This window comes from Sus scrofa, chromosome 13 (genome assembly GCF_054392235.1).
Source record: "Sus scrofa isolate SSC_HxYL_T2T_F1_AM1 chromosome 13, Sscrofa_HxYL_maternal_Yorkshire_Landrace_v2.0, whole genome shotgun sequence".
NCBI lineage: Eukaryota > Metazoa > Chordata > Mammalia > Artiodactyla > Suidae > Sus > Sus scrofa.
In genome coordinates, this window is record NC_139395.1 from 130,409,359 (window position 1) to 130,435,552 (window position 26,194).

The 26,194-nt window shown below is 41.1% G+C and overlaps 1 protein-coding gene and 1 long non-coding RNA gene across 19 annotated transcripts in view; one reads left to right on the top strand and one right to left on the bottom strand.

Annotated features, from left to right (window-relative positions):
• Positions 1 to 26,194, top strand: part of LOC106505748 (uncharacterized) — a 1,225,997-nt gene that overhangs the window by 223,300 nt on the left and 976,503 nt on the right. The window contains exons 1-2 of one of the 18 annotated variants that reach the window (XR_014824357.1): positions 75 to 210; positions 1,963 to 2,052. The exons of 14 other annotated variants lie outside the window; for them this stretch is intronic. Coding sequence is in view for 3 of the 4 variants with exons in the window: in XM_084990365.1 (XP_084846491.1) it covers positions 9,028 to 9,277; positions 13,823 to 13,858 (286 nt within the window). In the remaining variant the exon portion in view is untranslated. Of the gene's footprint in view, positions 1 to 74; positions 211 to 1,962; positions 2,053 to 9,027; positions 9,278 to 12,271; positions 12,499 to 13,822; positions 13,859 to 26,194 lie in introns of those variants that run through there. 3 more of the 18 variants (XM_084990365.1, XM_084990367.1, XM_084990366.1) reach the window with 3 other exon arrangements.
• On the bottom strand, positions 6,993 to 25,393 carry LOC146397611 (uncharacterized). The gene is made up of 2 exons (XR_014824377.1): positions 25,275 to 25,393; positions 6,993 to 9,246 (listed from the first exon to the last, which is right to left on the bottom strand). It is a non-coding gene; the product is annotated as an uncharacterized LOC146397611 (long non-coding RNA).

The following is a 26,194-nucleotide window of genomic DNA, read 5'->3' on the forward strand; positions in this document are numbered from 1 at the left end:
CTGTGTTTGGGTAAAAGAGAACTGCACAACAACGGCAGACATACAGTGTCAGTGGTGAGTTGTGTAGCCTAGACAGAAGAGCTGTAGGCACTAAGAGAAGTCAGGATGTTCCCTGGAGTAGGGAGACATGGAATGGAGGGAGATCTTGGAAGATGCTGGGTTAGCCAGAACTCTGCCAGCACCTGAGAGAGAAGAACCACCTCAAGTGAGGTTAGCAAATAGTTGCATTTACTGACTCCTATAATCAGCCCCTAGGAAGAACAGGAATTCTTTCTCTCTCTCTCTCTCTCTTTTTTTTTTTTTTCCTTTTGTTTTCTTCCCTCTGTGGGTTGCCTTCATTCTCAAAATTCTCTAAGTGAGTGACTGGATTTAGGATGCTAGCTGTTTATGCTTACATCTTTAAAGTCTTAAATGTAGAGGGAAAAAAACCTGTTTCTCCGCTCTAGTTTGAAAAATCTTAAGCAGCAGTCTGACTGGCCTGGCTGGATGGGCCTGCACATGGAGCAGTATTGGCCCAAGGGGAGAAATCATGATTGGCCAGCTTGTGTCAAATGTCTATCCACACCTGAGGTCAGGGAGGTGGAGCTGTTACTTTAAGAGGGAAAAAGGTCATTTGTTTGTGGAATCTAAAAAAGCTGAATTCATAGAAGCAGAGTAGAATGGAGGTTACCAGAGGCTGGGGTTAGGGAGATGGGAAGAAATGGACTACAAATTCTGGTTATAAGAAGAATATATTCTAGGGATCCAATGTGTAGCATGGTGACAATAGTTAACACTATTATACTGTGTACTTGATAGTTGCTAGAAGAGTAGATTTTAAATGTTATCATAACAATAATCAAAGTGGTAGTTATGAGAGTGAAGCATATGTTAACTTTTTTGTGTAAATGTTTCACAGTACATACGCGTAGCAAATCATATTGTAGACCTTAAACTTATACAATATTGTGTCAATTATATTTCGGTAAAGCTAAGAGGAATGGAAAAAACAATAGTGGGTAAACTAAAACAGGATGAGCATTTAAGATGGGTTGGATTTATTGGATAAAATATTTAGTAGAGTATGTCAGTAGCAGGTGATCAAACTATATGAATTAAACGAATAAACAATTGAATGAAAGAGCACACATGGGAGTAGAAGAGAAAGTTTCTCTTTGATTACCAGAATTTTATATTAATTATTCATTTAATCTTCATAAAATCTTTCAGATGTTTGTTTATATTCTACAGATAAGGAAAGTGAAGAGGTTAAATCAGAGCCCTTCATTAATAGCTAATATTCCAACATAGTTAATGTGATTCTTCTAGAGCCATGATCCATGTACCCTGTCTTAGACAGAGGTTGGTTAAAAATCAAAGGAAAACAAAACAAGCAAACAGCAACAAGTTAATGTACAAGCAAAAAATAGTTTCATAGTAACAGTTCTTTCTTGGGTTTCTAGAATGCCATGAAGAAGAATACTTATACCTTTCTGTGATCTCATCCTGCGCTGGTGTTGAGCCTTGTTCATTTCTGAGCTCCTGACCTAGTTTGCAGTCCTCTAGTCTTTTTCTTCCCTGCCCCCGTCCTGACTCTGCATTCCAAAGCTTAAAATAACTCGTGTTGAAGAGTAAGACTCCTTGGACTTAAGGAAAGATAAGCTAGAATCTGTTTTAACGGGTGAGCTGGGGAAAGGCTGTGAAAATTTCTGCATTTCTAATTTAGCTACAACACACTTTTTAGTGGAACTGTGATTTTGACTCAGATCTCTCTCCAAGATCTATCTGTGTGTGTGTGTGTTTTCTTTTCTCCTCCTCCGTTCTATCTGGGGAAAGTAGTGGAATAACATGGTCAAAGATTGATTATCCCAGGTGCTATTTTCTTGATCTCTGTTGTATTAAAGTTTATAATTTCCAGCACTTAATAAAATACCAAATAATATATAGCAATCTACATTTCTCATTGTTTTCTCTTTGACTTAGGTCAACACAGCCTACACTGTTCCCTCAGCCTGGTACCCTTTTCCTGCTTGTCATCTGGTAAATGCCTGCTCATCCCCAATAACCTGGCTGGTGCGTTATCTTCTCTGCGATGCCTTCTCTTAGGATTCACAAAATTTTGTGCCTATATCATCAGTGTTGTCTTAGCACAGTGTGTTATAAATATTGTTTACTCATTTGGCAACACCAGGACACTGTGCTTCTTCAAGGTGTGGATCATACCTTGTTCACCTGTGCATCCCCTCCAGTGTCCAGCATGGCGTCTGCCACTTTACAGGTACTCAGACATTTTTTAAATAAATAAAAAAAATACTCAGTTATTCCTATAGAAGTGGAGGGCTGTGCACCAGATGGGATGTTCAGTAACACTAACATCGATTGATCCGAGAGCAAGAGAAAGATGCTGTATGTCCTTGAGCAGGGGATGACATGATAAAATTCATGTTTTAGAAGAATAGATGTGGCAGCAAGATCCATTATTTGAAACTTTCAGGCCTTGGAATAATTGCCAGTGTTTTGATGTTCTTCTGTAGCTTTGGGGATACAAATGGAACTAATGGGAAAGAAACTCTTCTGGGAACTTCTCAGAAGTAACTGGTACTGATTCAGCAAAACAAGCCTTCAGAAAGGATCCCAGCATGTTACCTTGTTCCCCAAGGCTCCAAGAATGTGAAAAAAAAAAAAAAAAAAAAAAGACTTTTTTTTTCCCTGAGTTAAGTGCCAGGAATTCTGAACTAACACATCCTCTCCTTTTGTTTCCTTGTGCTTTGTCTCCCTTCCACTTATGTGTTTATTTGCATACACTCCACCACTGAAGGTACTGTTGACAGTGGGGTCTGATCTACATTGTAATTACAACACTACTAATTTTTCTTAAAAGTAAATTGGTGCTTTTACAGTTGGCTTGCATATGTCACAGTAGTTGCAGCCACCTAAGAAAGACTTTTTAGAGTCTCCAGACTTGGATTGCTGTTGCCTGGATCATGGCACATCAGTCTTGCCAGCCTGTCTTGGCATGCTCCATAGTTCTGTGCCACATCACAACCGTGAAGGCAGAGTTTATAGATGATGAAACAGAGAAAACAGGGTGAGTAATGCTAAATGATTGATTAAAGTCATACAGATCTAGGATAAGCCCTAGATAATAAAAACATACTTCAAGATAAACTGGAAAAAGGGAGACCAGTTAAAAAATGGTGAGGTTGGAATTATCAGGAAAGAGTCTGCATGTCTACTTCCCAGTATGTGCTGAATGACCCCAACCACTAAAATCATTTTAGAAACTTCTAGAACTTGAGTTTTTCTTTGACATGCAGAAAGGCAACAGAATAAACTTTTTTGGGTGGCACGAATATTAGTTTGTTCAATATTAATAGCCTTAATTTATACAATTTTGGGTTGGACTCTTCTGGTGGTTTTTAGCTAGGCGTTGTTATTTGCAAATGTGTAGTTTCCTTCAGATTAAAACATTAATTTAGCATGACATAATATGATATTATTTTGTCCCAATTTAAATATCATTTATCAGAGCATTTATTTATAAAGACGAAAACATTCAATTTGGGTAATTCAACTTTTACTGTGTGTCCTTATGTGTTACATGTGTGCTAGGGGATAAAGATACATCAAAGACCCAGGTCCTGTCCTTAAGCAGCTCATGGTTCAGAGGTGGATCAGAAATTTCAGTGATCATAGCAGTTACATGGTTATGCACAGGGAGCTAGAGAAGTGCGGAGGAGGTGGAAATTGCCCACCTTGGACCTGAGTGATAACTGTCTTGAAGAATGTATAAGAGTTATTTGGGTAAAGGAAGGCAGAAAGGATATAGCACAGCAAGAATAGGGAGATAGATGTAAACAGAAGCTATTTTAACATGAATCATCAACCAAATTAACAGCAGAGGTATTTTATCTATTTTGGAGAAGTTTTCATTCACTTCTAATCATATATTTTATATGTTCATGAAAACCATCTTTTCCCATTTCTTTGATCTTCTGGTTGCCTCTGCTGTCGCCCTTTCATTTCTTCTATTCATATTAGACATGCATCATCAGTTTTCATCAATAGGGAAGATTGTATTATGACCAGGAAGAAAAATAAAGACAACATTGATTAAAATTTCATGCTGAAAAAGACTGAAGGAGGCAGTTTGTTTCAAACTCGTGTAAACCTAATGCATGGAAATGATATACCACAACCTCCAAATTGAAAAGTCAACTGGAAAATACTTACATTTAGGTTTTGTCCCTGGCATTTTGTTATTTGTATTTTGTGGCTTTCCCACTTCCCAAAGGTCATATTCCATAATAAGTTGACCATGGCTATTTTCATTCTAGCAGCTAATTTTAGGGAGGCTCATGGATTTTTAGATTCAGATAGATGTGAATTTTAATTAGTTCTAACTCACTGCTGTTTTAACTCTGAACTTAAAACTTCTCTGAACTTCAGTTTTCCTATTTATTGAGTGGAAGTGAAATACCTATCTATTTTGGGATTAAATGAAATCATATTTAGTAATGTTAGGTACAGCACCTAGAATGTAGTAGGTGCTGAATGAATTTATTATTTACCACCCTCATCCCTCCACAGTATCGAATTATTTAGGGATAAAATACATGACCCCCAGAGTGTCCAGCTTCATAGTGTGAAGTACAAAGTAGTCACCAGGGTGAAAAGCTCAATCGCTCTGTTGGTCACTAAGAGCAGAAAGTCTAGAAGTCCAGTCTGCCCTCTTTGATGATCCACCTCCTTCCTGGTTATCTATCCAGACATTTTTTGGGTTTGTTAGTATCTCAGGGATTATCTAGTCCAGCTTTGCCGTGTTGAGATATGCTCGTCTGGTGGTTGTACATGTGGGTTAAAGCTAGAATGGTTACATTGAATGTGAAGTGGGGAAGGTGGGGAGGTTCTCAGCTGATCAGCTAGCAGTGGCTGTTTGGGGGCCATTGCCCTTGTAGCAACTTCAGTATTTCCGTGGGGAGGGGGGCTACCAGTTCCTCAGTGTTCCTGGAACTTCTCTCACCAAAGAAAAGAGAACACCCAGCCAACCAAACTCAATATCCCTCCTCCTAAATAAGTAATAAATTGATAAAACATTTTGTTGGGCAAACACAGCCAAGTGGCCAGAAGCATACTGCCAGGTACTGTAGCTGGTGCTTTGTCCCCCATTGGCTGTGGCATTCCAGGGCAGCATACTTCCATCCATCAGGGCTAGGAATCCATTTCTTGTCTCTCAGAGGGGAATCGGGTTCTGGGACTGTAGGGCTTTTTAGCTACGTGGATGGGAAGCACCAGCCCCTCCCCTGGCCTGCTCAAGCATTGGGATTCATTAGCAAAATGGCCTAGAAGGACCTTGACTCCATCCTTATCCTGCCAGCCCAGGGGTAATGACTGGAGAACCCTTAGCTTCCTCCTTACCAGAACTTGGGCTAAGGTCCAAGCCTGGAGCTTCCAGCTGCTATGATGTGTGAATTTAAACTGTAACTCACTAGTGTTCATGGTTGAGGAAGCTTTTTCCCCTCCCCTAGTATAGTTGATGAGGGTGGGGTCCAAGCCTTGTTGGTAACTGGAATTGATTTAAGTGCTTAGTGGTGGCTAGTTTCCATGGGTATATGTGGGTGGCTTGCTCCTCTTTGGAGAGGCCAGCTTGCAGGTAACAAAAAGTAACTCTGCAGGGTCGCTCCTACTCTGTTCCCTGCTTTCTCACTCAGTGCCTTGTTCCATATTCTCACCCTATCCTTTGGAACTCCTTGCCACCTATCAGCATGTCACACACTCTCTAATGCCATTGAAAGCAACCACTTATTGAATCCTTACAATGTACTAGGTCCTGTGACATAAGTGATTTATCTTTATTGTTTATGGTAATCCTGTAATGTAGAGTCACTTTGAAATGTGTTTGGTGGTGAATAATGGAACACCCAGTAACAGTGGCTTAAACAAATACAGATAATGTCTTCCATATAAAAAGTCCAGAGAAAGACAGTTGTTGAATTGGGTCTCAGTGATGCCTCTTTCTTTAGACTCTTTCTAGCTTCGCATTCCATCTTTCTAGCCTTTGGCAATTGTCTTCATATTTTGGCCTCATTGTTGCAAGTGGGCCCTGTATTTGTAGGCATCATGTTGACACCTTGCTTTATCTAGGGTGTACAAGCTGCTTTATCTAGAGCACAAGAAGTTCCTAGAACCTTTTCAGCTATTTCTGTTTTAGTCTCATTGACAAGAAGTGTGGCCTATCACCTTTCCAGCTGGAAGGAGGCTGGGACATTGAGGATTTAGCTTTCTAGGCTTTATAGTCAAGGAAAGCAAGGGTGAAACTTGTTGGAAACAGGTGTTGGGTTGGCCAACCTCGAAGGCCTGTCACAGTAGGCATTGTTATCCCCATATTAGATGACATAGTAGCTCAGGAGGCTGAGTTAACTTGCCTAGGGGGCCCATAGCTGGTGTCACAGCCAGATTCCTAGCTGATTTAATCTGACTCGTATACCTACATGGATTCCACTATTCCATATAGTCACCTTCTCAAAATTTTAAATTTAGTTCAATTCAGTCTGTTTACTGAATATCTGTTATACTCAAAAAAACTATGTTGACATATCACAAATGGACACATGAATAAACAAAACATTGTTCCTGCTTTCCAGAAATTAATCACCTTGGTAGAGAGAAATGTACACATACCAAGGTAGAGCTTACTGACTAATGTCACTAGGACACACACAGTAAATTATGGATATGCTGGGGTGGGGATGTAGGGTGGGGTTGGCGTGCAGTGAAGGGGGAAAGGAGAAAAATTCTGTCTGGGGTGGGGGCATTCTGAGAAAGCTCCCTGGAGGAGGAGAGGCTTGATTTTGATTTGGGCTGTCTGTCTGTAGATGTTTCTCCTATAAAAACTGGGGTTTGGGTTTTTTTTAACTTTGCTTAACTTTAATATCATATTCTGGGTTATTTCAGGTATAGTTTATGTCTGGAAATTAATGCAGGGACATACTCTTTGAAAGTAAATCAACTGATCATATTTTCTGTTTTTATTTTGATATCTCAAAAAATCCCCCATAATCTTGTACTTTAAACCAAAACAATGTCTAGTTTACCCAATTAAAATTCATGAAGTAAAACATTCCAAAACAGTAATAAACACAAGGCAATTTAAAATAAGCATAACCCATTATATATTTTCTTAAACAAGTTAAAGTGTCAGGTTGTGTTCCATAAAGAAAAGTTTTTTTTTATATTCTAATTACACAGGAATAAAATGACAGATGAACCATTTTTTACCCCAACACCTAAGGTAATATAATGTACTATTCTTTCAGTGAGAGAAAAATTAGTTATAATGAACTTGAATGGAAGTGAAGTGAGAATACTTTTAATTATAGATCTTAGCAAAAAAAATAAGATAAAAGAGCAAAGGACATGGTCAGAATGTTCATAAAAGAGGAAAAACAAATGGCTAAAGGCATGTAAAAAACTGAGCAGTAGAGAAATGCACAGTAAAGCAAGAAGCCATATTTCTTTTGGTTGGTTAAATTAGCAAAGAATTAAAAAGGAGAAGTCCTCTGGCAAGAATTTGCTAACACTGGGATCTCATATGCCTGTTGTAGGACAAAGTGCTATTGTCTTTCCAGGAGCAATAGAAAGGTATATATAAAGAACCTCAAAAAACACTATTTGGGAGTTCCCATTGTGGCACAGTGGGTTAAGAACCCAATTGCAGTGGCTCTGGCCAATGCAAAGGTGCCGGTTTGATCTCTGGCCTGGTTCAGTGAATTAAAGGATCTGGCATTGCTGCAGCTGTGGCATAGGTTGCAGCTGTGGCTTGAATGCAATCCCTGACCCTAGAACTTCCATATATTGTGGGTGTGGCCATAAACAAACCAACAAACTCCACTCACTATTTAACCCAGTAATTCTATATCTAGAAATAAAAATTTTCCTAAGGTAATTATTTGAAATGTGGATAAAGATGCATGTACAAAGATATTTATTACAGGATTATAGTAAAAATGAAAACGCCAATATCCACCAATAGGGGATTGGTACATTATAATATATGATACAATAATCTAGACATTATGAAAAACATTTTGAAAACTTCACGATATGGGGAAATTCTGATATAATGTAAATATATAAATAGTGCCATTACAATTGTTAAAAAAAAAATCCCAAATCGAAGGAAACATCAAAATGTTAATAGTTCTTATTGAGTTGTGGCATTGGGAGATTTTGTTTTATATATATTCTGTGTCTTCTAAATTTTCTGTGCTGCATACATGTGATGCTTACAATAGAAAAGAATGATAAGCATGGGCCCTGAGCTGGCCAGGTGAGACTGGGCGCTCTTAGTTTTCTCTGAGACATCAACCTTGCTGCCAAGTTTCCTAGGCAGGTGACAATCTGGGCTTGAAGGTGCTGGTTCAGAAATTTCTTTTGGGGAGGGAATGGCTGCTTCCTTTCGTCTTAGCCATCTGCCAGCACAGGGTTTTCCAAGACATCCTAGCAGGATGGCCTATATGAAAGGCAAGGCAGGACAACCTATGCAGCTGTTATTGAGAGCTCTCCTGTTTCTCACTGTTGTCGGGAGGCCTGCTCTCCCTGCTCTGGCCTAGCAGTGGAGCAGAGTTTTGGGCAATGTGCTTGGGATACAGATGTGCTGTTGCAGAAGATATCTTTGCAGCGCCCACAGCTGGCAGAGGGCCTTAGCGCCCTGGAGACCTTTGCCTTCCACCAGCCAGAAAACTCCAGGCTGCCTCTGAGCAGCCGGGACTACAGGGAGGTCATGAGAGCCCTGGGGCTGTGACAGGGTGACAGGCCTAGCAGAGGCAGCCTTGACCTCCCTATGTTACCAAACCCTCCAGAGTCCATCCCCAGCAAGGTTCCTCCTGGCCCATGTCATTGGAGCCACTAGAATGAGACCAAGTTAGGTTTTGAGGCAAAGGGAAGTAAGTTCCTCTATTGATTGGAGAAAGGAGAGGAGCAAGCTCAGTTCTAGAGCCGGCTCTCCCCGCAGGCCTTGGGCGGGGCTCCTTTATTGGGATCTGGTCCATGGCGAGCGCGCAGCTGCAGCTGCCCTGGCTACGGATTGCAGCCAACAGCACAGCGCCTCTGCGCACGGCCCGCCGCCGCCATCTTGAATCATGGTGTGGCGCCTGGGCCCCTGCTCACGCCCGGCTGAGGGGTCCCTGCTGCTGTCTCACAGGAGGAACTCTGGTCCGAGGTGAAGGGGCAAGACCTCTGCCCAAGGTGCCCTGTGAGCAAGTGGAACTAGACGAAGCACAAAGGAAAAGAAAAAAAGGTTAGACTTGATTTTATTACCCAGATTCTATTTTTATTCCCTGGGAAATGTTAATGGGCATTGCTGTGACAGCCAGTCCAGAGTCTGGACTTGTGATTCCTAAGTGGTATCAGACACGTTTGCTTGATAGGACTGGTTTTACTCAGTGTGCTGAATCTGTCGTGGTTATAATAATGATATCAGCAGATTGGCCGGGCCCTTTGCCTGTAGTATTTCATTTAATTGAATCCTTGCTTCTATCCTGTGGGGTTGGTATCTTTATTCTCATCTCCTAGGTGAGGAAGCTGACCTGAGTCTCACTCAGTTACAAGGCAACAGACCCAGGATTCAAGCTCAGGTCCTTCCAGCTCCAAAGCTCCATCATGCTCGTAACCAGAACACTAACGCTTCCCAAACCTGAGTCATTTTAAATCAGTGTCACTATTTTTCACCAAAGCCATGTACCATCCAAACTCTATTTGTTCAGTATTTTTCTTTAAGTCACTTAATTTTTTTTTCAGTTAAATTTAACCTCATCCTAAGCAATATGGGCATAGAATCGAGAGTTTAAGGTACTCTGTGTAGGTGTTTCAGATGCATACACTTAAAAAAAAGCACACATAATTTAAACAAAGGTTTATCCCTGTACCTTTTATTTTTTTATTTAAAAAAATTTTTTTTGGTCTTTTTTTGTCTTTATAGGGCTGCACCTATGGCATATGGAGGTTCCCAGGCTAGGGGTCTAATCAGAGCTGTTGCTGATGGTCTACACCAGAGCCACAGCAACACCAGATCTGAGCCACATCTGCGACCTATACCACAGCTCATGGTGGTGCTGTACCCTTAACCCGCTGAGGAAGGCCAGGAATCGAACTTGCAACCTCATGGTTCCCAGTTGGATTCGTTTCTGCTGTACCAGGACAGGAACTTCCCTATTCCTGTACCTTTAAAAGTGCTTGCAACACTAGAAAACGTGTACTATTTTGGGAAAATAAATTCGTGCAGCTTTCTTTAGACTGGACTCAAAGTGCTATTAGGCCACAAATCAGTTGCTATTCACTAGTGGTCTTATCTTCCTACCTTTGGTAGATTCTGACTAGCACTAATTGCTTCTTAACTTGTTTATCCCAAGGCAAATGGTTGCTCAAAGCAATGTGTCCTCTCCTCTGGTCTTCCTTTCAGAGACGGGGTGTCCATTGTGTGCTGCACCCAGGCACATGCAGCACAGCATAGGCTGCCCAGTCTGTGGATCAAGTGTGTCAGGCTTTTAGAGACAGTAACAGTGGGTTTTTTGTGAGTGGCTCACAGAATTCCTTTTAATACTGTAATTTGCAGTGTCAGTGTTGGGGAGGAGACTGGGAACCTCCTAGGACCACTTTATTTTACTTTACAGCGTGGGACCTGCTAGATTGCAGAATGCTGTCAGTCATGCACTCAGCCATAAAAATTTAGCTGCTAGAAAGTCTCTCAGGGAAAATGAATATCACTTCACCTCTATGCTATAAAGGGGTCATATTTTCACTAGGGTGGTGCTATATTCAAACAGCCTGAGAAAAACCTGGAAAGCAGCAAACCTGCCTCATAGACAGGGCATTTAACTAGGAATCACCTGGCCTTAGTTCTCATCCCAGCTCTGCCAGCTGTGTGACTTCAGCACAGTTCCATCTTTCCAGGCCTCTGTTTACTCCTCTGTAATAGCAGTTCCCTCATAGGGCTGCTGAGGTGTATTCTGAGGGTGTGAAAGCAAACAGTCATTTAGAATCTTTCTGCCAAGGTAGTTACTGTACTCATCTATGTATAAAATTAGGATGTTAGAACCATGGACTTTGTACTTTTCCCAGCCCTAGGATGCTCGAACTCTGGGAAGGCAGGAGTGGGAACAGAGGGTTCTGAGCACATCATTTGGGCCTATTTGGTAGCTGAGTAAATAAGATTGATGGCAGCATCCTCTGCTTCTGTTAAGCTTCAGAGGCTTGTTTGTGAGATATAGGTTTGGGAGCCGCACCAATGCAGAAATAGAGGAATGAAGGAACATCAACAATAGGCTAGTCATCTTCACCCTGAGGAAAATGTGTGGCCAGGAAGGGTATAAAATCACCAGGGACAACATCCCAAATCTTGGTCATGGGTCCGAAAAACTCCAAATGTGTTGAAAAATAGGGCAGTTAGACCCAATTACTGTAAGACTGTATTCTGATGAGATGGCAATAAGGAATCATTTGACCTTTATATATAGTCATCCCGTCTGAAGAATCTTAGCATCATGGCTTAGCAGAAACAAATCTGACTAGCATCCATGAGGACACAGGTTTGGTCCCTGGCCTTGTTCAGGGGATTGAGGATCCGGTGATGCCATGAGCTGCAGTGTAGGTCTCAGACATGGCTGGGATTTGGCATTGCTGTGGCTGTGGTATAGGCCAGTGGCTATAGCTCTGATTTGACCCCTAGACTAGAACCTCCATATGCCACGGGCAGAGCCTTAAAAAAAAAAAATTAATAGTTACTGTGCTTTTTCTAGTAATTGCTCTATGTAGGCACTGTAATAGAGAAATCAGTTATCACAAATCCTCATTACCATGCTGTGGGCTGGACAGCATCACTGCCATTTTCATGACAAGAAAACAAGGGTGGAAAGGTTCAGCCACATTACTGAGGTTGGCTGCTTAATAAGTGGCTGATCCTGGGATGCAGATTTTGTCTGTTTGACTCCCACACTCAAGTTGTTGTATGCTACTTTTCTTTTCTCTCAATAATTCTTCTGGAGGTGTTAAGGTTTAAAAAACCAGGCTTTTATTGACCTGAGTGCCAAGCCTTGACAGACCATTAAGAAAAGTAAGAAAAAAACATGGCACTGAATAAGAAGTTTGAAGTTTATTACATTAGTTATCATCCAAATAGGTTTTGGAAATCACTTATCTAATTAGCCATTATGATTATTAGTCAGTTGTTTCTATGGAGACAACTCTATCTTATTACTCAAAATAGACATTCATTTATGTGCTTATTTCTGTACAGTCTAGACAGCAGCATCACAGTTCTGGCAACAGGAGGAAGATTCCTGTTCTTTCAGTGTGACGTCTGTTGGTTACCCTGAGTCCTGTCTTGTTAATACTCAAACTGGACCACCTCTGGCTCAGCCCTCATCAATTTCATAGTTGCAGAGCAGTGGCTCTCAAACGTGGCTGCACATTGGAATCCTTTGGAAGTGACTGTCCACTCCCAGAACATCAAAGCCTGGGAGGGTGAGACCCATGTATCTGTATTCTTAAAATTCCTCATGTGTTTCTAATGGACATGTAAGTTTGAGTGCCAAAGGCTCTTAGTGTAATCAGTTGTGAGAATTTCTAGGCAAATACGCATAAAATTCTCTCTCCACAGACATGCCAGAACATGAAACAGTGATTCTCAAACTAGGTTGTACACTAGAATCACCTGTGGAGGCGGGGCTTAAAAACCAGATGGTGCCTGGGTCCCATTCTCACCAGATGTTATTAAATAGCCTCTGAAGAGGGCTTCTCAAACATCAGTATTTTTAAAAAGCCCTCCCAGGTCATGCTAATATGCAATTGGGTTTTGAACCACTGATTCACACCTACTAATCTTTGGAGGAGGCCTAAGGCCCAAGTTTATTATGTTTCCACAACATTAATTTCCAGTAAGTCCTGATGTTTTTTACCAAACATCTTCCAGGTTCTGACATTAAGAGTTGAATAGGGAAAAATTCAATTTAAATAAGATTTTCCAGCAGCACAGGGTGAACATCTTGCCAGCCTGAGTTACTGAATACTGATGCTAGCATTTAATGAAGCAGCAGCATAAGGATATCTGTGAGGGGCAGGGAGGTCTAGTTTAGTTGATCTCTGGCCTGTTTCCTACAATTTGGAGCCTTATTTCCCTCATAGAAATGAAGGGTTTAAAACAACAACAACAACAACAACAAATCATTGACCATATTGGTACATTAAACATACTCAATCTGCTTAATAATGTAAAATAGCATGCTTGTATTAACTTTTCAATAGTAAGCAGCTATCCATAAATTGAATTTCTTCCCATTATTTCAGCCCACTGGTAATTCTTTCTGCTTCTAGTGTGTGTAGCTTGCCTGTTTATTCCCTTTCTTCCCTCTTCAGATTGCAATAGTGCTGAGTCCGTGGTGGCCCCTTCATCATAATGAGAGAGAAGTTTTCTAATGACTCATCTTTCTAAATAAAACCTAAAATGTTTACTGCAAAGATGCCAGGCACATATTATGCATCACTGTTCTATACAATAATATAATTCAGATAGAAATTATCTTTGCAAATGGCAATCAATTTTTGCTACTACTTCTTGCTTTCTTGTCAGTCTGGTCAGTGGGCTGTGGAAGAGTGCTTTTACTTGATTGCTTACACTCTTGATAATCATTGTGGTTTTTGGCAGCGTTGAGGCATTATTTCACAGATCTGCATTGCAATGGGGAATGGGTGTAACTTTAAAATACAGCCAAAGTTCCTGTGGCTTTAGCTGACACCGAAGAATGTACAAACTCAAGCACAATTCTTACAAGATTTCATTCTTTTACAGTGGTTTGCCACGGGCCCATCCACATGTGGAGACAGAGTAAGCAAAGATGGAACCATGGAGGTCTAAGGTTCCCTTGAACCTCAAGGAATCTCTTGCTGTGTAGGCCTCTGGGAACAACCTATGTGTCTCACCCAAGGCCCAGGACACACATCCTTCCACTTGGAACTTTGAGTTTGAAAGGGAGGAAACATATTAAAAAAAACCTTATATATATATTTCAAAAACTCATCATGCCACTCTGCTATCTTCCAAGGCAGAGAGATCCGCTCTTGCAGGCTGAATGCTTTATTTGGATCTAAATGTTGATAAAGAAATGAAAGGAACAGAGACATGAAATGTGGCAGATACCTTTTTGGAAGTGGCATTATAAGAATAAGGAAGGATGCATGGAAACAGAAAGAGCTATATTAAATGTTTGCTTTATCACTTTTTGCCAACTCCTATCCTTGACTTTTAAAATTTCTAAACATTTCAAACAAATCAGCTATGCCATGGTTGAATGCTCTTGGAAGAAAATGACTCTGATTTGTCCAAAACCACCCCAGCAGGCAACCCAAGGACTAGAACTGGTTAAATTTCTTAAAAAATCAACAAGAGTATCAGTTATAAACAGGAACACCTGTCTTGCTAGAACCTAAACTAAGACCTCTGATTTCTTTTACATAAGGCATTGAACAGCTGTCAGATATGTGAACAAATTTTGTACGCTTGAGTACTATGACTTTGAACCAGTGACCTGGAGGTCCATTGTCTCTATTATCACTCCCTTGAGCCACTTGCTATGGCAAGCTGCAGAGTTATTTTAGAAAATGGCATCACCCAGTTTGGGTACTCCACCAGTCTGTGTTCAAAATTATCAGTATTTTTCTGGTTCAAGTTACAGTTACTTCTGATTGCTTTTGGTCTTGATATCCCCATCCCATTTAGTGACACTACCGTCTACCAAGTCACTAAAATCAGAAATTGTCATTATCTTTTAGTTGGTAAGCCTCGCTGATCTACTGTGCCTCGTGAAGCCTTCGTCTTATCTGTTGCTGTCACCTGACTTTAGGATTCTCCTTGAATAGCTAAGGAGCCTTTTAGCTCATCCCCCACATACCCATTCTTCACTTTCTGCCATATTTTCATCTTAAGCCAGAGATCATGTCTCATTGCAATGTCAAGTTTTTCTGTGGCTCCTCAATTATGTGATGATTCCCTGTGTTATTTCTCACCCCAGTTATTTCCTAAGAGTTCTCTGGCAGCTCTACCTCCTGACTCATGCACTTCCCAACTCAGGCACCTGCCCCTCTCAACACCAGCTCTGCTAGGCCACTTTCCCCCCACTTTTTTTGGCTGTGCCTGCAGCATGCGGAACTTTCCAGGCCAGGGATTGAATCCACACCACTGCAGTGACAACACTGGATCCTTAACCTACTGAGCCACCAGGGGACTGCCTTTCCTTCTAATAACATATGTAAGCTCCATCCATGTTGCTCCTGCTGTTTGCTCTGCATACAGTTCCCTTCCTCTTTTTCTTGAGCTATCATAGTTCACTCCTGTTGCGAGACCCAAGCAAAAGTCCCTGTTATAGAAATCTTTTCTGCCTTGAGAGAGGGCATACTCCTTCTTTTGTTCCTTTAACACTTAGTGTATCTGTTGTTTACACTCCTCTGCAGGCCCATGCATTCCACAAATAGTTGTGCACTTATGTGGTAATAACATGAGTTCCCTGTGAACTGGACCTCTGTTCACCCTTATTTTCCCAGTATTTAGCACTGTCATCTGCCCATGGTAGGTGCTCCATCAATGTTAGGTTGAATTAGGATTATGGAGCAGCCTTTCTGCATGGTAGCTCATGGGAAGTACTGTTGATTGGGTAACGGAGATTCGTGCCCAGTTACCTATCAGGTCTGCCATTGTGTGTTTCATGGGTTGATCTGTATGCCCCTCAGGTTCCTTGTGAGCTTAAACATCGAGAATAGCTTAAAAGTGGACAACTATTTCTCTCCTGTGCTATTTGCTCAGTCTGGCCTCTTGATTAACTCCCATGCCTTCTAATCTCTTCCTCCTGTTATTCTCACCTTTGCTTGTGTATCTGTGCTGTCACAGCCACTCCAAAGGCCAGCATTGTCTTCACTTTCCCATCTGGATTCTCTTTTGCTGAAATTCTCTAAGACTTGAGAATATCTTTTTCACTATTCACCTTTTTATTACATACAGTTTTATACTGTTTGCTGGTTATTTGTCTTGGTAAATTTTTTTTTTTGCTCCATTCAGCTGAAAACTGCTTTAGTGTAGCTTGATGTTGTTGCCAGCAGAGGCATTCCAGTGCCTCTCCTGGAGGCCCTGGCTCTGCCATACCAAACTAACTGTGGGCAAGTTTAAAAAAATGCTAAACCTTAAATATAAAGTGGGAAAAATAATAGTGCCTATCTCTAGAAAATAGAGAAAATGTATTTGAAACTCTTTGTGCCTGACAAACATAAGCCTGAGTATGCGATAGTTATTATTTTCAAGAACAGTTTTGATCAGAACCTGTTGAAACTAATTTATTTTCCACCCAAAGCCTACATAATGACTGATACTTTGAGGTCTATCTCATGTCATTGGATAATTATGATTGGTTTAGCACAAAGTCACACTCTGCAAGGTTCTTGGAACCATTCTTCCACCATGAGTACAGAGAAGCCAAGGCAGGCACTGACATTGTGGTCTGTTCAGCAATGTCTTGTGGCCCGAATGAACCATGAGGGCTTATGAATTGTCCTAAAACACAAAATGTGATTTGTTAGACCTTAACTAATAAACGGAGTGTATTTTTGGTGCCATCATACCCAGACTATAAGGTCATTGAAATAAATCTGAGGCATATCTCCTGAAAGATGTCTACTCATTCCTCTGCCAAAAGAAAAAAAAAAAAAAAATACAACCCTGTCTCCTCAACACAATAACTGAGGAAGTATTTGTTTTAAAACCATTCCATTCTGCTTTCTTAATTTCTTGTTATCTCATCCCAGAAACTCTGAATTAACATGGCAAAAGTCCACTGTTTTGAGTTCAGGAAAAACAATATAATTCTTCTATATCTTTTCACAGACTTTGCTTGTTGGGCCAGAAGCCCGACTCATTTGGACACAGCTGTACTCTGAACTTACATCACTAGTTAACATTTCCACTTCTAGGCATTCATGTGGCTTATTTGTTCCAGAGATTTTCTGTTCCCTGATTAAATGTTTCACTGTGCTGTACCCACAGACTCATAAACTAGTTCACTGGCTGATTTTTCAAGACTGGGATTTAAAGAGCCAGTGACCTATTAAAAAACTTCATTTTTTTTTATCAATTAGATATGAAGCCTGCCCTATACACAATCTCAGTGTATGTTAAGTTTTTGTATTTGATCCTACATTTCCCTCTGTGAGGCTCTTTCCACTCATAGGGAGCTAAATTTATAGGGTTCATCTGGTGTCCCATTCTTAATCTGGGGAGCTGTACCCTAATCCTTATTAAGGCATTAGTAGCTGATTATGGGTTGACCATTCACATCTGAAGCTTGTGTGACTGAAATTTGGAAGTATTTAAAACCCTCCAAGAATGAAATTATAATGACAGTGTGACCTGGATGAATCAGGTTTTATGATAGTAGAGATTTTATCAGTTATAGTGTTTTGGGGCAACAGGCCTTGATCTTTTTTCCCAAACTGAATTTTTCTTGTTGGGGTCTATACCTACTAAGGGCTTCTGTTGTGTTTCCCATGAAGAATGACTAAGTCTTTGATTGGGAGTTGTTCCTTGATTAAAACAGGAACAGTGCAGAAAGAAATAAGCCTGCCCATCGGAGAACAGTTAAACACTGGTACTGCTCACAGCAGGGTGGTGTGGGGAACTGGCTTCTGGGACAGCACAGGAGCACAGTGCAGTGTTGGTGACTGTCGTGCTGGTGAAATACCATGACATCTGAGGCCCCATGACATCTCTGTGTGGAAACATTTATTTCACAAGTGCAGACACTGATACCCTGGTTCTAGTGACCTTAAGACTTTCACTTCTATTTGTGCCTCTCTGAGATTCAGAGTGTGGGAAAGATGATTTTCAAGTTTCCATCCTTCTCACACTGATCCCTGCTGAATATTGGGATCGTTTCTGACCAGTACACCAGAGATGCTTCGGAGGTAGAGAGAAGCTTACCTCTAATGGACAAACAGGATGGGGCTGTATGGAGCAGTGAGATTGGCTGGAGAACTCTCTGAGTCATGTGCCAGACTGCTCTGCTGACATCTAGCTGAAGCCAGACAACCCTGCTCAAGACCAGGGTGCTGACCTAGGAAGGGTGGGTCCTGAGAGCTCACTGCTATGACACGTAACCACCCAGATCACTGGTTTCTTGAGTCATGTTACCACTTGCTCCTCTACTTCCAACCCTCCTGCTCTCAGGCACACCCAGCCAGTGACTGGGTCAACAATTGAAGTCTGTGAATCTGGCAGACCTTTCTCACGGATAAAGGGGCAGCCTATGCTGTGGCTACTGTGGTGACTGGCATGTTCTTTAGGATGGCCACGCACAGGAAATACACTTCTGCTGTAGAGACTATCTAGTATTTTATGTTAATTCTGGTGTGTGGTCCCTGCAGAATCTTGGTACGATGAGGAAAATGGAAGGCATCACATTTTGATACATGTCATGACATCTTTAAGGGATGAGAAAAGCCTCTAATTAGCTTGTACCTATTTGGAATGCTTTCAGAAGTTTTGTGTTACCTCCTATAAGACATTGTTAGAGAGCCTGACCAGTGTTACACTCCTGCATTTTTAGAGTACATGTGGAGTGTTTTCTCTATGAGAATGTGAGCTACTTTGGGAGACTTGGTTATTTCTTCTTCAGAGTCTAGTAACATTGTTCAGTAGAATTTTTTGTGATCATGGAATTGTTCTATAATTAGCTACTAACCTCCTATGGCTATTGAGTGCCTTGAAATGTGGCTAGTGTGACTGGGAACTGGATTTTTGGTGTCTTTAATTTTGCCTTAATAGCCGTGTGTGAATATTGGCTACCACACTGGACAACACAAGTTTGGAATACTATTTCCTGGCTTATGGGAGGCAGACTAAATCACTATATGTTGAATTGAATTTACCATTCTTCAAGGCACTTGCCAAAATACACTTTTGCTATGTGTTTTTCAGATTTCTAATGTAACTTATTCTCAGTAATTCTAGATTGTCTATTTGTATGACACTTCAATAAGAATTTATTCTACATCTGGACCTAGACAGTCACTGTTACTGGAGCAGTGTTTCAGGGACTCCCAGGGCATAGGGAAAGAAAAATCCCACAATGATGCATAATGCTTCTGCTGTTTCCATAAATATACTTTCTAGATCCTCTCTGCCTTCCACAGTTCTTCCTAGATCATTTCCCAGTGAAAGTGGGAAATTGGATATTTCATAAATATTTTGACTTTCTTTCTGCTGCTGGGGAGGAAACAGAGTAGCACTTGCCACTGGAAGATGTCTGGATTTGAATCTCAGATCTGTGACTTCGGAAAAATCATTTAAATCTTTATAACTTCAATGTTTCTTTATCGAATGGGAATAAGAGGAATTCTTTCAGTCCTTTGTGCCTTTCAGAGTAGAAGTGTAAGAATCTTTGGCTTAAAGTGTGCAAATCTTCCTGAGCTATGAAACCCTGTACAAATATTTATGGCTGTGGCTATCATTGTTTTTAATTTCAGATGAAATCAATGCATTTGTGTAGGCCTCCGTGGTATATTTCTCCATGCCCCAACTTAATCATTCAGCCACTGCCTATGATAGTGACTTATCACTGAAAATATACAGGATCTTAGTAGACTGTGTTGTATGCCTCATAATCATGAATTAGTGTTTGTTGAATGCCAGACTGCATGGTATAGCACTGATCTCTGTGTAGTAGGTTGGCTAAACAATGCCAACTTTCTTGTGCCAGGAGAAAATTTGAAGAGTTCCCACTCATACTCAATATTGACTTGATGATTTACTTGCTTCCTGAGATATGGAGAGCTCTTAATTCTGGTCCTACGTATTAGACAGATTCATTGCATGACCCGGATAATTTATTTAGTCTATGTTTAGATGATCTAGAAAGGAAATTAAGTTTGTGATAGAAATTTTTGATCTCTTTCAGGTGATTTTTAACTGTATGTCTTAAATTTGCTTTTAAAATTGAGTAACTGGAGTTCCTGTCATGGTGCAGTGGAAACGAATCTGACTAGGAGCCATGAGGTTGCGGGTTCAATCCCTGGCCTTGCTCAGTGGGTTAAGGATCTGGCTTTGCCATGAGCTGTGGTATAGGTTGCAGACTTGGGTCAGATCTGGCGTTGCTATGGCTGTGGTGTAGGGCAGCAGCTGTAGTTCTGATTAGATCCCCAGCCTGGGAATCTCCATATGCCATGGGTGTGGCCCTAAAAAAAAAAAAGAAAAATAAATAAAATTGAATACCTAATTCTCCTTATGGAATACTGAATCAATTGTTTAGGAGTGCAGTACACTGTTAATGTGTTACAAATTTAACTCTTACTACATACAGATTGACAGGGAAAATGCGGCTTCATTGTTTTTCTACAGCTGGCCTGATCTTTCTCTTGACTTTTAATCTGTTGAGCAATGAAGAATGTATTAGTTATCAGTTGCTGCATAACAAGTTACTGTATAGCGCAGCAGTTTAAAACAAGAAACATTTATTATCTCATTACTTCTAGGTCATGAATCTGGGTGTGGCTTTGCTTGGTCCTCTGAGTCAGGGTCTTTCTTTTTCATATTTTTTTAGGACCACACCCATGGCATATGGAAGTTCCCAGGCTAGGGGTTGAATTAGAGCTGCAGCTGCCAACCTGCACCAAAGCCACAGTAATGCTGCCAGATCTGAGCCATGTCTGTGACCTACATCACAGCTTATGGCAATGCCAGATTCTTTAACCCACTGAACGATGCCAGGGATTGAACCCACACCCTCATGGATGCTAGTTGGGTTCTTAATGCACTGAGCCACAACAGGAACTCCTGGTTCAGGGTCTTTCAGAAAGCTACATTCAAGGTGCCATCTAGGGTGACCAACTGTGTGGGATCGCTCAAGACTGTGGTTTCCTGGGATGTGGGACTTTGATTGCTCACACTAGGAAAGTGTTGAGAAAACTGAGATGAATTGGTTACTTGAGCTGGGTTTCATCTAAAGTCTAGACTGAGGAACAGTCTTTCAAGCTCATCCATGTCAGGTGGCAGGATTTATTTCCTTGTGACATACAGGACTGAGGGCCTCAGTTCTTTTCTAGCTGTTGGCCAGAAATCTCCCTTAGTCCCTTGCCACATGGATCTCTTTACTCAGCAGCTTACAGCATGGTCGCTTGTTTCATCAGAACAAGCAAAGTAGAGAGGAAAAGAGATGAACACATTGGAAACCAGAGTCTTTTTCACACCAGATCTTCAAAGTCACAACCCAACACTTCTGTTCTTTTGTTTGTGAGAAGCAAGTCTTCAGGTCTGAACTGTACTTAAAGACAGTGGATTATACCAAGGCATAAGTGCCAGGAGGTAAGGACCACTGGGAGCCATCTTAGCATCTGCCTACCATGAGAAGACAACAGACACATTTCCCAGTTTGGCAAATGTGGGTAATAGTAACTTTTGCATGATCATTTATAATTAAAAATTTTCTTCTTTTCCTTTCCTGAGATAGTTTCTCAGTATATGCAAGAAGGCCTATTGACCTCCCAGCAATGGGAAAGGGGCACCTCAGACCTGTCTGTACTCCCCTGGCTCCTCTGTTCTCTGCACTGACTGATGTCCTTTTTATGCCTGGTGACTGCTTTTCCTGCTGCTCAACAGCTGACATTGGCAATGGTAGACATGTGTTCTGTAATCTCTTGGTTCAGTTGGGACTTGACTGTCCTCTCTGCAGTGTTGTTGTCACTTCTATTCCTGAGGACAGGCTGTCCCTCTATCCCAGCAGGTTCCTCTGTGGTCCCCTTTCAGTGACTCTTTGGTAAACTCTCTACCCCATACCATCAGATATAGCCTACTTCCTTTCTCAGGGCATGTGCAAACTTCTAGACACCTCTGATGCCATACTGAGGGCTCAGGGAGTCTCTGAAGGGTTAAATTGAGCCCTCTTCCCCCTATCCCCTGCCTTCCCCACATAATCATGTTGGATGACCGCTGTTCCTCTTACACAGCTATTCTGTGGCAACTTGCTTTGAGTCCCAAATAGGAAAGGAGACAAAAGCACCTCTCTAGTTTTCCTCTCAACCTGTATAAACCTCATCCTAGGATAACATCCCAGTTTTGGGAGGAGGGATGGGCATGGGGCAAGGAGGAGCCATGATGCTCAGTCACATCTACAGCTTCTTAGGTACTGTCCTGAGTTCTCCTACCCCAGGCACGTGGTGATGAGACCCCCTGCCCCCCAGTTGGCCAGGTCCAGCCCTTACTATGTTAAATGAGGCCAGGGCAACTTAGAGTGGTTTTCTTTTTTTGTTTTTCTCTCTACCCAAAGCTTGACTTTCATGACTGTTGTCTTGATGTGGACTTGTAAACATCAGATTTATGACTCAAAGATGATCAATGGTCTCTTAGTCCTTGCAGCAATAAGCCTTTTGGCTAAGCTGGCATGTCAAAGCTGCAAAGGAGCATAATTTCAGGGGGAAAATATATTCAAAATGAGGAAAATACTATCCTCATTATGTTCGTTGGTTTTTACAGCTGCTGGTGACTTCCTGGAGTGACCAACAGCCCTGCTTAGGGGTTCAAGAGTTTACTCATTCTAAAAATGGAGGAATTATTATTTTTTAAAATGCTTTTCTAGTGGCACTGCTATGAATCCAGTATTTTACTGCCCAAAAGATAGATTTTTCTGGGATTAAGTGAGGCACCCCACATATTGAGAGAGCTTAAAAAATGTGTTTATGAAAACGAGGGATGCTTAAAAAGGAACAAGGACAGAAAGTGAAATGTAGTGTGCAGGGAAAATAGAAAGCATAAAATGTACATAGTGGGAACACAATGGTTAATAGTTCTCTTCCCAACCCTCTGAAGCAGCTGCATCCAGGAGGGAAGTTTGCCATGGAAACACAGGAAGTAGCAGAGATCTGGGCAACAAGGGAAGCTTTTCTTGTACTATCCAAACTGGAAGTAGCTCTCTTCCCACCAAAATGCCTGGGGCTATACAACACTTCTCTTTGCAGTGGCACAGGATGTAGAGACTGAGTGCTATTTATGGCAGCAAGCAGCCAGAGATGGCAGTTTGTAGAACATCCGTGTGGAAAGGAGCCTCCGAAAAATGGAACTGATGAGGAATTTGAATTAAAAGTGAGCTTTGAGTAATTACAGATAGAGAGATGGCATTAAATAATTGACATTAAGTCTTGACTCAGGAGAGTGGCCACTTCAACCCAGATGGTGTGAGACACAGACACAGAGGGGCTCAGCATTCAGCAATGGAAGAGCTGGATCTGAAAGAAGATCATGTAAATAGGATCATGGCAGAGATACTCCCCTCAGCCACATCTGGCTAAGGATTATTAAAATGTCTTAATGATGAGCAATTGTAAGAGATCATCAACCCTACATTGAATTGAATTTAGAGTAAACTGCAAATAACATTCAGCTTGAGTTATTCGCATGTGAATTGTTTATGGTTCTTTTTCCACAATGGGTTTTGAGTCATTCTCAATGAATTCTTTTTTATTTAATTTTTTAAAGTCTGCAAAGGCCCCTCCTGGTAATGTTACATCTGTTTACTTCACTGGGAGGATCTAAATAATAAAATTTGGGTACACAGTATGGGCTAACCAGGCCAACAGCTCCTCTCATAGAAAGCAGCTAACTGAAGCTGACCCCCACCTGGATGTACTGTGATTTGTGATTTACAAATGCAAAGGACAAGCAGAAAGGCAAGAGATGAGAGGCTGGGATATAAAATCAGAGGAGGAAGTGCAGAAGAGATGAGCGTGTAAAGGGTAGCATGAATGTCACAGGTCGGGGGAGTCTGTAACATGGGCAGATCTGAGCAGAAGGGACTTGTGTAAGTTGTGTGTGTTTTTGATTTTTGTGAAGAAAGAGGAAGAAATGTTTGGGTGAGGGAGGAAGGATGGTTATGGTCATGGACAGAAGCATGTCTGTTCTACCCTAGCTCCAAAGACTGATGGTACAGTCCCCCTGGGGAAAGAAATTACTAGCAAATGCAGAATACACTGTTTTCCTATGTAACCCAAGTGGAACGGTAGAGGGGGCATTCCACCCAGTGACAGACTTGAATATTCTTCCTCTAAGACATCTCGAAGGATTGTTGCTACTGTCTCATTAGAAGCACCTATAACCAAAGTAGTGATGAAGCACTGCCCTCAGGTGATTTCTAGAGCTCATCTGTAGGGGTGGTGGTGATGGTGATGGTGGTGTCTGTATTGGAAGAGGAAGCTGTGGGCATCTATGATGACACATTTGTAAGAGCTCATGCAACACCACTTAAAAACATCTAATTAGATCAAAGTTCCTAGGATGCTGCATAAAAATATGGAGTCAAGTGTAAGTGATACTGTGTGTATTTCTATTAATATGCCCTTTCTGTACCAGGTTCTAGAAGCATACTGTTATCTCCATTTCAGTAGTTAAGAAACTGAGGCTTAGCAGTTAAGTAATGTGTTTACTGTATTAAAACAAGAAGTGTTAATGCCAGGATTTAAACCCATGTTTATATGCCTCCAAAGCATATTTGTGTTTCCACTATGCTGTACAAGCTCATCTACGCTCCTCTGACAGTACAATCTCAGAGGCAGCTGAAATAAGAACCTTAAAAAGTCAGGTCATGTGCCAGATGTTACACATTTGAACTTGGGAAATAATGGCCAAATCAACTAGAAGAGTTAATAGATCCTGAAAAACAGCAGTTCTAGGTAGAGATCAACATCATCTCTGGTTATGGGAGGAGGAATTCTTTGTTTAAGCAAAACTTAAATATGAATAAGTTTACTGATGGTTGTTCTTATGATCAAGTGTGAGGCATTACGTGTGTTAGGGTGGGCACTCGTTCACCAGTGGTTGTTATCTTGCCAGGTTGTTTAACTTGCCTAAAATCCATTTTCTCTCTATAAGATGAAGAATATGAAAGCATCTGTTTTGTAGGATTATTGTGAGAATCACCACAAATACATACTGTGGCAGATTGTATTTTCCAAAGATGGCCACACCAATATACATATCCCAATCCCACATGCATTTCTTAAATTGTGACTGATATCCTCCCACTGAAATTTGAGGTCTACATTCTCTGTTTGAATCTGGGCAGACTCGACTTCTCTAATCAATGGATGTGGCAGAAGCGATGCTATGTGACTTCTAAGACTAGGTCATAAAAAGATACAGCTTCTATTTGTTCCTTCTCCTAAGACACTTGCCCTTAGAACTCAGCTTCCACGCTGTGAGGAAGCACAGGTTAACTTACGTGGAGAGGGTAATGTAGAGAACAGACACAGCTCCCAGTAGACAGCCAACACCAAACACTGGATATGAGTGAAGAAGCTTTGAGACAGTTCCAGCTCCTAGTCTTCCATGGGAGGCTCTAGATGTCGGAGCAGAGACCAGCTGTCCCTACTGTGCCTCATCCAAATTCCTGACCAACAGTATCAGTGAGCATGACTCATTACCATTCCCTGCCACTGAATTTGGGGGTAATTTGTTATGCATCCATAGCAACTGGAACAAATTTTGATAGCATATAAATAATACAAAAGAAAAATAAGATAGCCAGGGAATTTATATAACTCATTTCCTGTTCATTAATTAATATGCATTGCTAGACCAAGTGGACTCAGTCAAGAGTCAGTTCTGGAATCTAACAATTTAGTAACCGGATTGTTAGGAAAATACAACCAAACCATAGAGGCACAATGATACTTTATATCAACAGATTAAACATGGTTCCTAGTCCCTTTTAGCTTTTGACAGAGGAAACAAACTTCTGTTCACTGACCTCTAACAAATGTTTTAGCTGAGTGCTCACTGATTTATGTTTAACTAAAGTTCTCTTCAGGAATGAGGAAATTCTAACAGGTAGCTCAGGGGTGGCTAACCTTAGCTCTTGTAATAATAATAAAACTTTATAGATGGTCTAATGTTAGATTTTTATATCCTTAATCTCGTGGGGTTTATAAATGCATTTGTATAGGCTTAGCATAGAGGCATATAGTAGTCATAGAATATAATGTGTGTGTTTGCTTCTGCTTGCAGCTGTCCAGATATATGAGTGTATGCATACCAAAGATAAATATGTGTAACAGGATGAAACAAAGAAACCAGTGACCACTTTTGGCTTCCATTCCTTGTATTAAGACATACAGTTCTGGGATAGAACCCCAAGAGGAT